Source organism: Meriones unguiculatus, chromosome 21, assembly GCF_030254825.1.
Source record: "Meriones unguiculatus strain TT.TT164.6M chromosome 21, Bangor_MerUng_6.1, whole genome shotgun sequence".
NCBI lineage: Eukaryota > Metazoa > Chordata > Mammalia > Rodentia > Muridae > Meriones > Meriones unguiculatus.
This window is the reverse complement of record NC_083368.1, coordinates 28,909,280-28,925,378: the sequence shown is the minus strand read 5'-3', so window position 1 is coordinate 28,925,378 and position 16,099 is coordinate 28,909,280. Positions and strand designations below refer to the sequence as shown.

Here is a 16,099-nt window from a genome sequence, read left to right as displayed (position 1 = left end):
CAAGATCTGGCTAGTACTTTTCTTTCTGCCAGTTTGACAATCAACAATTGAATATATAAAAACACACCCTCACACAATGTACCCCAACAATTGTGCCAGGATTTTTTTTATTTTTATATTAATTATAGTTTATTTGTTTTGTATCCCAGCTGAGGCCCCCTCCCTCATTCCCTCCCAAGCCCACCCTTCCTCCCTCATCTCCTCCCATGACCCTCTCCAAGTCAACTGATAGGGGAGGTCCTCCTCCCCTTCCATCTGACCCTAGCTTATCAGGTCTCATCAGGACTGGCTACACTGTCTTCCTCTGTGGCCTGGTAAAGCTGCTCCCACATCAGGGGGAGGTGATCAAAGAGCCAGCCACTGAGTTCATGTCAGAGACAGCCTCTGTTCCCCTTACTAGAGTACCCACTTGGATACTGAGCTGCCATGGGCTACATCTGAGCAGGGGTTCTAGGTTATCTAGGTTATATACATGAATGGTTCTTGGTTGGAGTATCAGTCTCAGAAAAGACCCCTGTGCCCAGATATTTTGGTTTTGTTGTTCTCCTTATGGAGCTCCTGTCCTCTCCAAGTCTTACTATCTCTCTCTTCTTTCATAAGATTCCCTGCACTCTGCCCAAAATTTGGTTATGAGTCTCAGCATCTGCTTTGATACCCTGCTAGGTAGAGTGTTTCAGAGGCCCTCTGTGTTAAGTTCCTGTACTGTTTCCTGTTTTCTCCTTCTTCCAATGTCCATACTGTTTGTCTTTCTGGGTGAGGATTGATCATCTTACCCAGGGTCCTCCTTCTTGCTTAGCTTCTTTAGGTGTACAGATTTTATTATGTTTATCCTATATTATATGTCTAATATCCACTTATAAGTGAGTATATATCGTGTGTGTCTTTCTCCTTCTGGGGTACCTCACTCAAGATCCCACCATTTCTAGATCCCACCATTTCCCTGCAAATTTCATGATTTCCTTGTTTTTAATTGCTTTTAATTTAATGTACCACAATTTCTGTATCCACTCCTCCGTTGAGGGGATTTTATTTTATTTTTTAAGATTTACTATTTTCTTTAAACGATATAACCATTTCTTCTTTCATGTTTTCAGTGCCTGAGATTCTCTTTTGGTGAGGCTTGCCTTAATGGTTCCTATTCAAATTCCTAAGTTTTCTTTATTAATTCTATTTCTACTTTCAGGTCTTTAATGGTTTTATTCATTTCCTTCCACTGTTTGTATTTTCACAGATTTCTTTCAGAGTTATGTATTTCCTCTTTAAGAATCTTTATCATATTCACAAAGGCTATTTTAAGATCATTTTCTTGAGCTTCAGCTCCACTGCAATACTCATCGGGCTGCTGTGGTAGGGTTGCTGGGCTCTAGTGATGACACTGTCCTGGCTGTTACTGTGTTTTTACACTGGAGTCTAGGCAACTGAGTTTGGGATGGTTGTAATCACAGGTGCTGATACGTGGTCTTGTCTTTGAGTGGGTGTCTTGTTCATTTGTTTCTGCTGCCCTGTCTGGATCGTAGGGGTGCAGTGTCTGTGTGTTGTCTGGTAGGGAATTCTGAGAGGTATATTCTCAGAGGTGTATATATAAGGTGTAGGGGTGGGGTTCCAGGTAAAAATGTGTTTTTAGATATTGGGAGCTGACACTTAGAAACTGGGATGGGCTGTCAGGGCCTGAGAGGGGGTGGGGAAGCAGGGTGTTCCAGCAAGATCTGCTTAGTTCCCTGGGAATGGGCCAGAGAGTAAGGAGAAGCTGAAGCAGGTAGTTTGTTACAGAGCTGGGGATGCGACTCAGGGATCAGCCTTGGAGAAGAGAAGGGAGAGTGAAGGGCTTCAGATAGCCTACCTGCTCTACTAGCTGGAGTGGCCTGCAGGTTCCCAGGGAATGCCTGTTGGAGCTGGAGGCTGGGATAAAGCAATGAGTGTGGGGAGGGAAAACAGGAGGAGAAGATATGTGTAAGTCTGGAGCTTACACACTGGAGCCGAGGGAGAGGGGAGCAGGGAAACCTCAGCAGGCGGTCTCCTGCCGAGCTGGGGGTGAGACTGAAGGACTGGATTTGGAGGAGCAGAGGGAGAGTGAAGATCTGCAGTTAGCTTCCCTTCCCTGCCTGTGATTCTTTTCTTTTGTATTTTTCATCAATTTATCCAGTGTATATCTCTGAATTAGAAACTTTCCTTCACTTATATTCAGGGTTATTATTACCGATAGGTAGGTCTTACTCCTTGTATTGTCTACTTGTTTTGAACACTCCTTTATCTATCTATCTATCTATGTACTTTGTTTTTTTGAGACAGGGTTTCTCTGTGTAGCTTGAGATGTCCTGGACTCACTTTGTAGACCAGGCTGGTCTAGAACTCCCAGTGATCCGCCTGCCTCTGCTTCCCTGAGTGCTGGGGTTACAGGTGTGCGTTACCGTGCCCAGCTTAGTCTAGTGTTCATTATATTAAAAATGTTTAATTCTTTAAGCTTTGTAATTGGAGTTTTATTTGCTGCATGTGTGTTTTGCCTCCACGTATGTCTGAACACCACATGTATACCTGGTGCCTTCGGAGGCCAGGAAAGGTTGTCAGACTCAAATGACTGTGAGCTGCTTTGTGGGTGCTAGGAACTGACCTTGGGTCCTTGAGAAGGGTGGCCAGTGCTCTGAACCTCTGAAACACCTCTCCGGGTCCCAAGATGTTTGTTCCCTCCCCCCATCTTGTGTGCATCTTCTCTTCTAGTGGGATTTATACTCCACATATTTTCATGATGGTAGTTATTTTTCAATTTTGGCTATCAGAAAGACCTATTGAAGTAAGTCATAACAGAAAATATCCCTAATCTTAGAAAATGCATGAACATTCATGTACAGGAGGCTTATAGGAAGCTGAATAGATTTCTTTAAATTCCAGGTGGGCACCACAGTGCTGTCTCAGATGGCTTCTCTAGCTGGGTTTGATTTGGGGACAGGGTATTTACCTAGGTGGAGTTGTAGGACATTTGAAAGTAGGGACACTTAACAGTCCAGAAAGGGTGGTACAGGTTTTGGTTACGAGGTGCCCATTGTGTGGCTAGCCTTACAATGGAAGCAGTGGACTCTGACGAATGGGGCATTTCCCCTAGCATAGCTGATGCCACCTCTGCTACTAGCGAGGGCCTCAGGCAGTGACCGCCTCAGCAGTGGTGAAGCTATGGAGGCAGCTCTCGGACTAGTCAGTCCGTGGTCCAGATGCAGAACGAAGTTGAATGGGATGTGGAGTTGACAGGAAACACAGCCCTCCCTTGATGTGCATGGTGGGGAGGCAGCAAGGACTGTGCACGTGACAGGAGGTACCATGGTATTCCTCCCTGAAGTGGCGGTGAGCATCCAGGAGCAGGACTGTGGCTGGTGCTGGGCACTGCTCCCCTTAGCCCTACGTGGGCCTTTATGTTGGCAGGGTGATGGTTGGAGCTAGGGTTTTCCTGAGTCTTTGACTCAATCAGTGGTAACATGCAGCAAGAAACAAGAGCAGTTGGAGCTATAAAACTGGTCAAGGCTCCTCAGACTCCCCTACGATCAGAAAAGCAGTGGAAACCTTGTTCCTCTTACCTTATCAGTTAGACACCTGAGTGAGGTACAGCAGCAACAGCAAGAGTGTGGAATTCTCTGCTCCTCTTGTGTTAGTGACCTTCCAAAAGAGGGCTCTGGCTAGAGCTGAGGAAAACTGCTTTGGAGCAAGCTGTGGTGGTATATGCCTTGAATCTCAGTACTCAGGAGGTAGAGGTAGGTGGAGTCTCATGAGTTCAAGGCCAGCCTAGTATACATAAGTGAGTTCCCAGACACCTAGGACCATAGAGACCCCAATCTCAAAAACAAGATAAAAAGTAACAGCTTTGGGAACACCGCCTTTCTACAACTCCGCACACCCGTCAACAGCTGGAGCTACTGAGTTGTTCAGTCCTCCCTTAGCAGGGACCTGAGAGCACGGCATGAGCTGGGGGAAGTGATCCAGTGTGCCTTGTAATAGATCGGCACAGGGAGCTGGGGGGGGGGCACCTATCTCCAGTCCTAACCCTGGCCAGTTCTACAAACTGCTGATCATGTCCTTGGTCTCAGATGACAAGTGTCCCATCTCCCAGTTCGCACATTCTGGCCACGTTGGAGCCACAGGTAGCTAATCCAAGCCAGTAACATCTGTAATTTCAGAGAGGAATATGCAAGAGGTTCTGACCTCTGGACCAGTCTAAAATACTTCACTTCCAAAGATGGCTTCAGTCTGTAGCAGCCTGAGTACACGCTACAAGATGTGAGATCCCCTTCCAAACATAGGCTTTCCCATCTTCCTGCTCAGTGATTAGAAAGTTCTTACATTCACTTCTAAAAGTGTGCTACACACTCTTCGTCTTTTACAAGTGTTCCAGGTTTACCATCCTCACAGAATTGAACCTGGGTCCTCTGGAAGAACAGTCTGAGCTACCTCTTCAGCCCAGACACTGTTTTAAGTGGTTTATTATACAATATTTAGCTGATATGGGGGAAAAAGAAAGAAAGAAAGAAAGAAAGAAAGAAAGAAAGAAAGAAAGAAAGAAAGAAAGAAAGAAAGAAGGAAACAGGAATTCCATCCCCCACCTCCCCAAATATAAGATGAGAAACTATAGGATTCTGGATATTTTATTCTTTGATAGTATAAACCACATAATTGAATAACAATGGGAAACAACTGTAAAGTCCTGAGAATCATATTCAAAATTTAATCCTTTGAAAGTTTAAATGGAAGTGCTTTAATTTTATACTCCCAAAATGAATTCTAAGATATCATGAGTTTTGCTACGATTGTTTTCTGTGTTAGTGTAAACATTTCTAATACAACTTGATTCTTTTCTCTGTTTAAAGGAGCTGTTTTAGATTACTATTGAACAGTAATAGTTTTCCTAGGAAACCTAATAAACAGGCTTGTGTTCCTGTGCTGGGTGTGGAAGGCACTGATTCCAGGGAAATTAGCATCTAGCCATATGCTTTGTGCCCTCTGGCAATTAGAAAATATTAAAGTGCATAAAAAGTAGACTTTACGATTATGTTCACAGAGGACTTGCAACCTATACATGTGCCAACAAAGATATTTTGACATTAGGGTAGATTTGCATTGTTAAAATATACAGATTTGCATTGTTGAGGGTTATATTAAACATTGCATAGTTCTGAATTCACTATGTCTGACTTTGCATTGTTGCTGCAACACAGGAAGCTTTAAGATGTTTCTATCTTCTAAGGCAGAATAAATCTAGAGAGCATCTATTAATCCCTACATTTAACAAGTTTCCTTTAAGTTAACAGTCCTTCCATGTCATGTCACCATCCCGTTCTCCGTACCGAGGTTCTGTGATCTGTGTGTGTCTCTGAGTCTCTAGAGATGAGCAGTGTTCATCAGCTGCATCATGTCGTGGAAAGCATGAAAAGTATTCTGCACTAGCTTTTCCGCATCAGTCTCCGGACATGATTTCCAGGCTGTACAAGCTACAACAAACCTGTGAATACACAGCACAGGTTTCAAGTTCAGGTGCTGAGTGTTCCATCTGGCTGCTCACCCATAAACTGTGAATTCTTGATGAAGATAGGCATACGTAACGTGACACAAGAAGACAGAGCCACAGTTATACACATTTGCACAACGCTATGGAATCCTTAATAGATTACACAAAGCCTGATGACAATTAGGCCACGAGCAGCCTCATGTCACTAGGTATCACACAGAACCTATTTGTCAGGGAATATGTTAAAATGCTTATTTACACTCAACTATTACTCTGATCACTGCAAGATCCATAAATAACTTGTTATTTAAGTTTGAATTTGTACATTAATGCACACAAACTGAATCCTATTGTGATACGCAATCCAGGGTTTCAGAGGACAACAGTGACAACTGTCACTTACATAACTAACTGTGCACAAATCATACAACAGGAAGGCAGATAATAAAAATTTTCAGAAGAAAAGGTATGGAAAAAAAAAACCACTGGACATTAAAATACTAATGTCCTATCCATACTATCACACAGTTTTCTGCATCCCACATAAAGTGCTCAAGCCTGACCTCAGTCCACAGATAGAGACCCACACAAATGGAGAACCACATATTTTTTTACAAATTTTGACTTGCCAAAAATACCTTGTATAGGTCAAATATATTTTTTAATGTACATGTTTCAAAGATGATGACATAGTTATTGAAACATTCCCAAATAGCATTCTGTATAAATGTCCCCAGAGAGTGATTTTACAAGGATCTCAAAGGCAGAAAAATATCAGTATATGCTAAATACCCAGGTGACAGGGTGTCTAGCAAATGACAGGTAACATGAGTAAAATCACAGCGTAGAAAAATATTAAGATCATACACGTGTTACAGTTCTTACTCTACCCTAGGAATAAAGGGGAGTAGGCTCACCTGTCATCTCTGATATGGTAGAAAAATCCGTACCCATTGTGTATCATGGGAACCATGACTCCCTGTACTCGTAAGTAACCAATCAGACTTGTTGAGAGAACAAAATTTCCGCCTCCTCCACTGTGTGGTAGAAAGACAAGATCCCATTAGACTGCAGATGCTGCATTCCTTTTAACATCCAGAGAGGAGCATGTCATGCTCATGATGGACGATTTCACCAAGTTACCTTCGGGAGAAGAGTGGGTCCTCATACAGTTCCGGAACAGGGAGACCTTCCTCTTTTGCTGTGAGCAAAAGACCTAAAAGGTGACGGTCAAATCCTGCAATGAAATCCCAAACCTGAAGTCAGAAAAGAGAGCTTCCAATAAAAGAGGTTTTTAATAAATTTATTTTTTATATTTTACTCACTTTATATCCAATTGTTGGTCCTTCCCTCATCTCCTCTTGGTCCCACCTTCCCTCCCTCTTCTCCCCTAGCCTATCAAGTCTCATCAGAACTGCCTGTATCCTTTTCCTCTGTGGCCTGGCAAGGTGCCCCGCCAGTGAGAAGTGATCAAAGAGCAGGCAACATAGTCCATGTCAGAGACAGCCCCTGCTCCCCTTACTAGGGAAGCCACATGGAGACTGAGTTGTCTGTGGGCTACATCTGAGCGGGGAATTAGGTCCTCTCCAATCATGGTCCTTGGTTGGTGCATCAGTCTCTGCAGGACTCCCTGGGCCCAGATTTGTTGGCTCTGTTGGTCTCCATGTGAAGCTCCTGTACTCTCTGGGTCCTTCTATCTCCCATAAGGCTCCCTGCACTCTACCCTAAGTTCGGCTGTGAGTCTCAGCATCTGCTTCAATCCCTACTGGGTGGAGTCTTTTAGAGGACATCTATGGTAGGCTCCTGTCCTGTTCCCTCTCTTCAACAGTTTCCAGTGTCTATTCTATTTGCACTTCTGCATGAGAATTAAGCATCCTCCCTAAGGTCCTCCTTGTTATTTATGTTCTTTAGGTCTGTGGATTATAGTGACAGCACACGTGAGGATGTGGAGAAAGGAGAACACTCCTCCTTTGCTGGTGGGAGTGCAAACCTGGAAATCAATCTGGCACTTTCTCAAAAAAATTGGGAATAGTGCTACCTCAAGATCCAGCTATACCATTCCTGGGCATATGCCCAAAAGATGTTCCACCATTCAATAAGGACATTTGTTCAGCTATGTTCACAGCAGCTTTATTCATAATAGCCAGAATCTGGAAACAACCCAGATGTCCCTCAACTGAAGAACAGATAAATTGTGTAACATTTACACAATGAAATACTACTCACCTATTAAAAACAGGGAAATCATAAAATGTGCAGGAAAATGGATGGAACTGGAAAAGATCATTCTGAGTATGGTAACCCAGAACCAGAAAGACATGCATGGTATATACTCACTTATAAGTGGACATTAACCATATAATACATGATAACCATACTAAGAAGATTTTTTTTTAAACAAGAACAATTTAAGCTTAAGTACCTTTTCCATTTGAACAATCTTTCATCATCTTATTGTGTTTTGCAAAAGCTTGTAACATCTTTTGCTGTCGTTCGAGGAGCTGTGTCAAGAATGAAACAGTAATTTTCAAAAAAAAATATGTAAATCAAGTCAATAACAAACTATTTAAAACCCAAAGAAACAGCAACAAAAGATGGCTAATCTCATTATGTTGTAACTGGGTAGCGGAGAAAAGGAGAAAAGATTCCTGAATAGAACTGTGACGAATGCTTTTTTTTTTTTTTTCCTTAATCCTATTGCCTTTCCTTCCCCATAAGGCTTCATTTTTTATTTTCTTTATATCCTGAAATTGCAAAGATCAGTGCTTTGAGACTCTTGATCTGAAACACCTGTAATATTAATAAACAAAATGGAATTTCAAAATTAAAACATAACTACAAACAATCCCTGTAACATAATTGTGTCTCTCCAAACTAAAACAGGAAAAATTTCCAAATAACAGGGAAGAAACACAATGTTGTCTAAATGCTTTAAAATATTAAAAAAAGGGGCTGGAGAGATGGCTCAGTGGTTAAGAGCACTGTATGCTCTTCCAAAGGTCATGAATTCAATTCCCGACAACCACATGGTGGCTCACAACCATCTATAATGAGAATTGATTCCCTCTTCTGGCAGGTATAAATGCAGATAGAACACTCATATACACAAAATAAATAAATCTTTAAAAAAAAGTGAACCATAAAATATTAAAAAAAAAAAAAAAAAAAACAAAAACAGAAAACAAATACACCAGTTCTGGTCCTAGTGACTTCAATCAAGAACTTGACATTCAGCTAAAATGATGAGAAGCCTCCTTCTAAAGGTCTTTGAAATATCTGCACTGTACTGATGTTGGTCTAAAGGTACATCAACAGTGCTGAAAAACTCAGTCCCGAGGATGTCTGGTTTAGAAAATGACACACATGGGCTTTTCAGATCTGATGCCTAGTCTTCCAGAGCAAATTAATACTTTGCAAAGGAAAAATGCCTTAAAATAATACAGGAGAATAGAAGTAACATTATTATCATCATAGTAGTAATTCAAAGGCCAGTCCTGTGAGTTTTCTTTCCAATACTCACACTGGTAGAGGGATCCTGCATGGCTTGACACCACCGGACCGCCTCCACTGTACAAGATCGCACAGTCTCTGTTCGGCCATGGTAAAAGTATCTTGTCATAGCTGTTTCATAGCAGCAACCAGGGCTAAAATAATTTTAAGAGTGCCATAAGAAAATGTTCTAATGTTATTACAAACACAGTCACATACTAAAGCAACTTTCTGATCACAGACTAAGCCTACAAATCAGTCCAGAATTGAGACTTTCATTAAAGGCTGTTTTTCAAAACCAAACAGTAAGAAAACAGTCTGATAACATAGGCTAATTTCTCTTTCTTTCTTTCTTTCTTTCTTTCTTTCTTTCTTTCTTTCTTTCTTTCTTTCTTTCTTTCTCTCTCTCTCTCTCTTTCTTTCTCTCTCTCTCTCTCTTTCTTTCTTTTTTTTTTTGAGACAGGGTTTCTCTACAGCCCTGGGAGTCCTGGAACTTGCTTTGTAGCCCACGCTGGCCTCGAACTCACAGAGGTCCACCTGCCTCTGGCTCCCAAGTGCTAGGATTAAAGGCTTGTTCTACCACCACCCAGTTAACATGGGCCATTTTCAATAGCTCGGCTGATTTCAGGTTGTATGCATCATAGGATGTGACAGGCATTCTCTAAGATGGCCTGCAATGGTCCATTCTTCTTGCTGTCCATGCTTTGGCACATTCTGAGTGTGGACTGGAGTTAGTGACTTCCAGAGAATATAGCAAAAGTAAGGGGCTCTTAGGTTACAAAGAGAGTTCTCTTTTTTAGTTCCTTGCTCTGAAAGGAGCCAACTACCATGGTGGGAATGACCCTATGGAGTGGGCTAGATACTTAAAGACTGAAGAGAAAGAGCCCCATACCAGAGAACACTGGAAATTCTAGAAATTACACAAAAGTACACAGAAATGCTCCAGTTTCTTCATTAAATAAAATGCAACAGGAGGTAGACAGGGACAGGAATTCTTATGCTTAAATATTCAAAGATGGACGGATCAAGTGCAATATATGGAGCTCATAAGCAGCTGTCTGACATCTCGGATGTTGCTTGTAATGAGCTAGTTCACAGAAAGCCAATCTTGCATAAGCCAGAAATAAGAAAAGCTGGATTTTTTTTTTTTAAAGGCTGCTCAAGGCTTTGCAACCTTGCCAAGAAAGCCAGGACTTCCAGGTTATATGGGGAGAAGATAAAAATAGTTTACGTTAGATAAGTTGTTTATTATCCTCTGCCCAAGGAATTTGATATTTCTTAAGATGCATGAACGGAGAGATTGCAGAATGGACAGGAAATTACTGGTAACGCAAAGAAACTGAACAGGGCTTTCACTGTTATCAGTGGCAGGTAAAACAATGGGTAGCATTCAGGGCTAGAAGGAGCCAGGCTGGGAGTGGCCAAATAGCCCATCCATTCATCTCAGTCCATACAGAAAAACAGTTCAAAACCCGTATACTCACTCACAATCAGAACACAGTAAGCCAGGAACAGAGGTCAAGTCCCTCAACATCATAATATAGTTTCTATGAAAACCCAGCTCACACAAGGAATGTCTACTTCTCCACCTCCATCCACACCACAGCACCACGAGAAAGAAAGGAAAGCACCCAAGCTGGAAATAAGGAAAACCACCGCTCATCACAGAATCTGACTGCACATTTAGAGCCGCCCCCCAAAAAAACTGTTTTAAAAATGGTGAGAGCTAATACCATGACATTTGAGGGTGTAAAATCAACAGACAAAATTCAGCTATATTTCTTCTTCACATTTGTGAGGAACAGAGATTTAGAAAACCAGTCCACTTACAAGAAGCATTGAAAAAAAGTAAAATTATCAAGACTAAATTTAAGGAACTGAACAGGAATAGACATTGAAACCTAAATACTGGTGGAAAAAATGAAGAGTTAAATCTACATTCAAGATGGCAGTGCAACTAAAGCAGCTTAAAGACTCCATGCAAATTTCAATACAGTTTTTTGTAAAGCTGGAAAAATTCATTTTAAAATTTATATACAATTCAAGATATCCAAAATATACAGAATAACCCTATAAAGGACATTGGGCGACTCACCTTTTCAGCTTTACAACAGTCTCCAATTAAAAAAAAAGAAAAAGTAGCCATGCAGGCCAACTGAAGAGAACTGAAAACAAAGGGTCACATCTTCAGTCAACTGATTTTCAAAAGTGGTCAGAAGACCATTCTCCTGGGGAAAGCACAGTGTCTTCCACAGTGCCAGTAAAGGTGAGAAGACACTGGGAAAAGCATGAAATTGGAGGCTGTGTTAATTCATTTCATGTATTACCTTCCTTGGAAGAACACCCAGAAAGGGAGGTATGCCCAAGAGAAAGTTTGCCTTTGCCCGTGGGTGGGCATCACCTAATTTACTGAGAGCCTGTGTAGAGTCGGACTCTACTCAGAAGACAGAAAAGATCACCGTGTGAGCTGCAGCATCTACTTTTCCTGCCCTCGAACACTGCAGCTCCTGATGGTTAGGCCTGCAGAATCGGACTGGGGCATTGACATGCCATTCGCCCCCCTTCTCAAGAATGTGTACTCACACGGAATCACAGCACCAGCCTGCTGTTTCTGCATAGCCCACACTGCCTCTGTACCAGGTAAGCCGAATCCAGATTAGCTTCATCCCTTAAATGCCTGCCCTCAACTGCACGGACATACACAGAATAGGCTGACTCTATGAAGAATCCTAACACAGACCCTATCCTTACACAATGTATGGGAATGAACTTAGATGGATTACAGATCTACAGTAAGAACTAACAGTTTTAAAATCTTTGAAGAAAACGGGAAAACCTTCACTGCTTTAGATTTGTGTGATTTCTTTGATATGCAACAAAAGAAAAAGAAAATACACTGAATCAAAATGTAACTGTGTGGGTCAAAAGATACACTGAAGAGGGAGAAAGCCAGTAATGTGCACAATGGTTTCACACAGTAACTCATTCTTAGAGAGTGGATCCTTCAAAAGTACCAAACAGTCATGACACGGAATGAATGGGAAAAAGTACACAATTGCTTCAGACTGGGATCTAGTAAACTGATGAGGCCTCAAAGAAAGAAAAGGTGAGAAATCCAGTATGGAGTTAGGAAGGAATGGGCCTGTAAAACACAGGAAGTAAGGTACGAACAAGGAGACAAGTGCTTTACCGTCCGTGAAGTCTGTAATAGGCGAGCTGAAGAGCAAGCTGAACAAAGGTATCAGGGTGAAGCGCTTCCTTCTTGGTGAGCTTTTTGCCAAATGATGTGAAGGAATATGCTGCTATCTGTACATCAGATGCCTAACAGAAAATTAAACAGGAGCAGTGAAAAAAATCACAGAAAGGAGAAACTGAAAGTTGGAAGGGAATGAAATTATTTGCTTTACTCACTAGACATAAAGAATTAAAGGAATTAAGGTTATAATTTTAAAATGTTTAAGAAGCCATGCTTGGGTAACAGCCACATTTTCCTATGTGGCAGCTAGCATAGAAAACATTGCTAACGTAAAAGAAACCCCTGAACCTACTGCTTTAAGATGTTGAGCTCTGGCTTGGTAGACGTCATTTAGTATTTTCTCATCCACAGTGAAAACCAGCTCCTCTGGAGGTGGTATAGCCCGGACTTTTTCTGAACCCTGGAAACAGAAGACTTTGAATATATCCGTGAGGAAAACAAAACAACAACACAACAACAAAAAACCACTAGCAAAAAAGGATAATGGACTTGTTCTGACATACCTTCCATCTCCCTTCTGTTTCCAAGATTCTCTCATCGACATAATGGGCAACGTTCACCATAATCATGGCATCAAAAGGGGCGTGCTGAAACGGAAACACAAGATTTTGTGTAGTTTGTGTCAAATTAAAGCGTGACCTAGCATTGTTCACTTTCTTCACTTTTAATGGATAAGTTTTGTTCACCTTTCAGTGTCCAACTTCCTAATGATACAATTCTCTCCTACAGAATAAGAACTATTTATTTTTCAAGACTTTTTCAGGACTTTTTCTGGAGCTACTAGAACAAGTTGGTTATTTCCTAACAAGGTGGTTATTAGAGTCACACAGCTAGGAGAGCTCCAGTGAGCCTAAAGCTATAAATACAATAACCACATCGGACAGTCTACCTGAAAAATACTACATTGGCAAAAACAAGGAAATATCTTTATAATGAAAATATTTAGACACTATGTCTGTGTTATCCACATAATTTCATCAAGAGAAACTGACTGAATTATGACAACTAAAACCACTGACAAGATCAGGGCTTTAGCTCAGTGTAGACTACTGGCCCAACTTGCACCCAAAACCCTCTGTTCGCTCTCCACACTACTAAAACAGACAAAAGCACACTGCAAGCGTGAGGCTTTGGACCTTTGTTTTGGTTCATTTCCTTGGTTTACAAATTTTCTGAACACAAGACAGAGCTAGTCAAGTCCATGGGACACAATAAAAGACAAACAAGGAAAGAAGTAATTTTTTTACAATGGTAAAATGGTAGCAATTTCTAGATATTTTATTACTCATAGTCGAATGTCCCAAACATCCTGTCATTTTAGGAAAATAGCCATGCAGTCCTGATATCTTGAAGTTAGAATATGAATTTTAGCAAGAAAATAGGTTTTCAATTATTTTACTGATTATTAAAAAATAGTATTTTACTTTCCTTTTGAGATTATAATTACATCACTTTCCTCATTCCCTTTACTCCTTCCAAGTCCTCCCATATAACCCTCCTTGCTCTCTTTGAAATTCATGGCCTCTTTTTTCATTAATGTTATTTACATATATGTATATATACACCTATATATGTATTTCTAAATATAACCTGCTTAGTCTGTATGTTACTTGTATGTTTTCAGGGATGACCATTTGTTACTGGATAGACAGCTGGTGTGTTCTTCTCCTGGAGAGCTATCTGATAACAACAGGTGTTAAGAAATGACTCGGCATAAAAATTATATTCAAATTCCCTCTTGCAGACATGTTCCAAACTATTGGCCTGCAGCAGAAAAGCCCCACCTATGTTCTGCTCTCACTGACAATTCAGACCAAACCTTTTTATTATAACAACACAAAACTAGAAAAGGGTTCACTTACAGTACGCCCCAGTGTGATACGTATTGGTGGTTTACTACCCTCAAGTTAGTGTGATAAATTAATGGTGAGGGGGGGGGATGGAGCACCTTGTTAAGGACATACTTACATCACAACAGGAGCCAAATATTCCATTAGCAAAGGAAACCATATTAAAGGATTTGTCACCCCACCGTACTGCTGGATCTCCACGAAGAAGCATTTCAAAAACCTAGAAAACATTGTATTTTTCTAAACTAAAAGTGTTTTGACATTGGTTTACCAGTAGGCTTAAGAATACACATCATTTTATTTCTATTTTTAAGTCAACCAAATTTAATAAAATGGTATTTTTGTTAAGATTCAACAGATAATAATTCTGGGTCTGGCTTCAGCTAGTTCTCAAATTTCAAGATAACTAACCAGAAAATAGAATGTTAATACATTATTCATTAATGTTCCCAGGACATACACATAATTAAGAGCAGAAGCCCTTTGAAACTCGGACAGTATGAGAAGTCTAATGCATTAAGAGTAAAACGTCTAACAACTCATATACCACCAAGACAACATTTTTTCAAACTGTAGATTCTGGCATACTAACGAGTTGTGATACAGTTTATAGCAGAATAAATACTATTCCTTAGGAACAATAAAACAAAATAGAAATAGCAGAGTACATGGCAGATACTAAATGTAGTCACTGTTTCATGAAGCTTCAATTGAATGTGTGTGTGCACACACGTGTGTGTATGTGTGTGCGTGTTTTAACTATAGTGAGCTACAATCTGTGTTTCCAAGTACTATGGTTTGAATAACACTTAATTATTCCATAAATGGTACTTCAACTATTTCCTCCTCTCTGAAATATAGCTAAAAATTGGGTTGTTTTTTGTACACTGGTGTAGGCTATAGGTATTCTTATATCAGCTCTGGAAAGACAAGATAACTCGCCTCCATGTTTCATGCAAATAGTCTAGGTAAGCAATTGATGGAAAAGACTAGACACCCCTAGCATGTACACAAATAATAGCCAAGTATTTACAAAGCACTACTCACTGTTTGATTTGGTACATAATGTAGTTCATAGCTAAGAAAAAAAAATTAAGACTCTGATTTAAAAAAAAAAAATCTCATGTTCAGCAGATAATAAGAGTCCTCCAGGGAACTGTGCAGGAAGATAATGGAACAAGAAAGTTACCTGAGAATAGTCTTCAGGGGTTACGTGTGGACTGCTTTCTTCCAGGGAATACACAAATAAACTGGTTTGAATTTTTTCTAATAAAGACAAGTTCTCTGGATCAAGACCAATCAGATATTCTCTTGCCTAAAGGGCAAGGAGATTATTTGATATTACAATTAAACATAACACATCTAGAAAACATGAAGAGAAAGTTAGAGAAAGTTTCTCTTTGTTAGAGAAAGTTCTTTAAGAGCAGCATAAGATTAAAATTAACACAGATATTCATGACCAGACAGTGTACAGACTGAGACACTTTGGAGTGCTCAGCCCTGAAAGGGATGTCTCCATCATCCCTCCCCTCAGGGGTTTATACAGAAGAGGCAGAAAGACTGTACGAGCCAGGGGTGCTGGACAGTTCTAAGGAAACAGCGATTTCTGGATACAACAGCAAATGCACATCTAAAGTCGCAGAGACCACGACAGCATGCAGAAGACCAAACTCCCAACATGAGGGCGGGGAAGTGGGCACAGAGTCCCACCCCTAACCAAGCTATTCGCAATGACAGCTGCTGGGAGAAGGAAAGTCCATTTTCTCGGCTGGAATGAAGCAGCCACACTCCACAGCAAGCCTCACGCTCAGAAGTAGTTGGCAACCACAAATGTGACTCTGTTTTTAGTGGCTTTTTTCCTTTTGTTTTTGTTTTTAAGAGAGAAAAACATGAAGCTGGGCAGGTAGAAAGGGGAAGGAGAATCTGAGAGGAGTTAAGGGATGGGAAAGACTATGATAAAAATATACTATTTGAAATTCTCAAAGAATAAAAACAAAAAATAAGATTAGCGCCCAAAAA

The 16,099-nt window shown here is 40.7% G+C and overlaps 1 protein-coding gene across 2 annotated transcripts in view; it reads right to left on the bottom strand.

The window, feature by feature from the left end:
• Positions 1 to 4,609: 4,609 nt before the first annotated feature.
• The window catches only part of Crot (carnitine O-octanoyltransferase), a 32,340-nt gene continuing 20,850 nt past the window's right edge, over positions 4,610 to 16,099 (bottom strand). For both annotated transcript variants that reach the window (XM_021648345.2, XM_060373875.1), the window contains 10 exons: positions 15,270 to 15,395; positions 14,199 to 14,300; positions 12,734 to 12,817; positions 12,523 to 12,630; positions 12,165 to 12,295; positions 9,006 to 9,129; positions 7,908 to 7,986; positions 6,629 to 6,722; positions 6,403 to 6,522; positions 4,610 to 5,479 (listed from right to left, as the gene is read on the bottom strand). In XM_021648345.2, the coding sequence (XP_021504020.2) occupies positions 5,359 to 5,479; positions 6,403 to 6,522; positions 6,629 to 6,722; positions 7,908 to 7,986; positions 9,006 to 9,129; positions 12,165 to 12,295; positions 12,523 to 12,630; positions 12,734 to 12,817; positions 14,199 to 14,300; positions 15,270 to 15,395 (1,089 nt within the window). In that variant the 3' untranslated portion in view covers positions 4,610 to 5,358. The remainder of the gene's footprint in view (positions 5,480 to 6,402; positions 6,523 to 6,628; positions 6,723 to 7,907; positions 7,987 to 9,005; positions 9,130 to 12,164; positions 12,296 to 12,522; positions 12,631 to 12,733; positions 12,818 to 14,198; positions 14,301 to 15,269; positions 15,396 to 16,099) is intronic.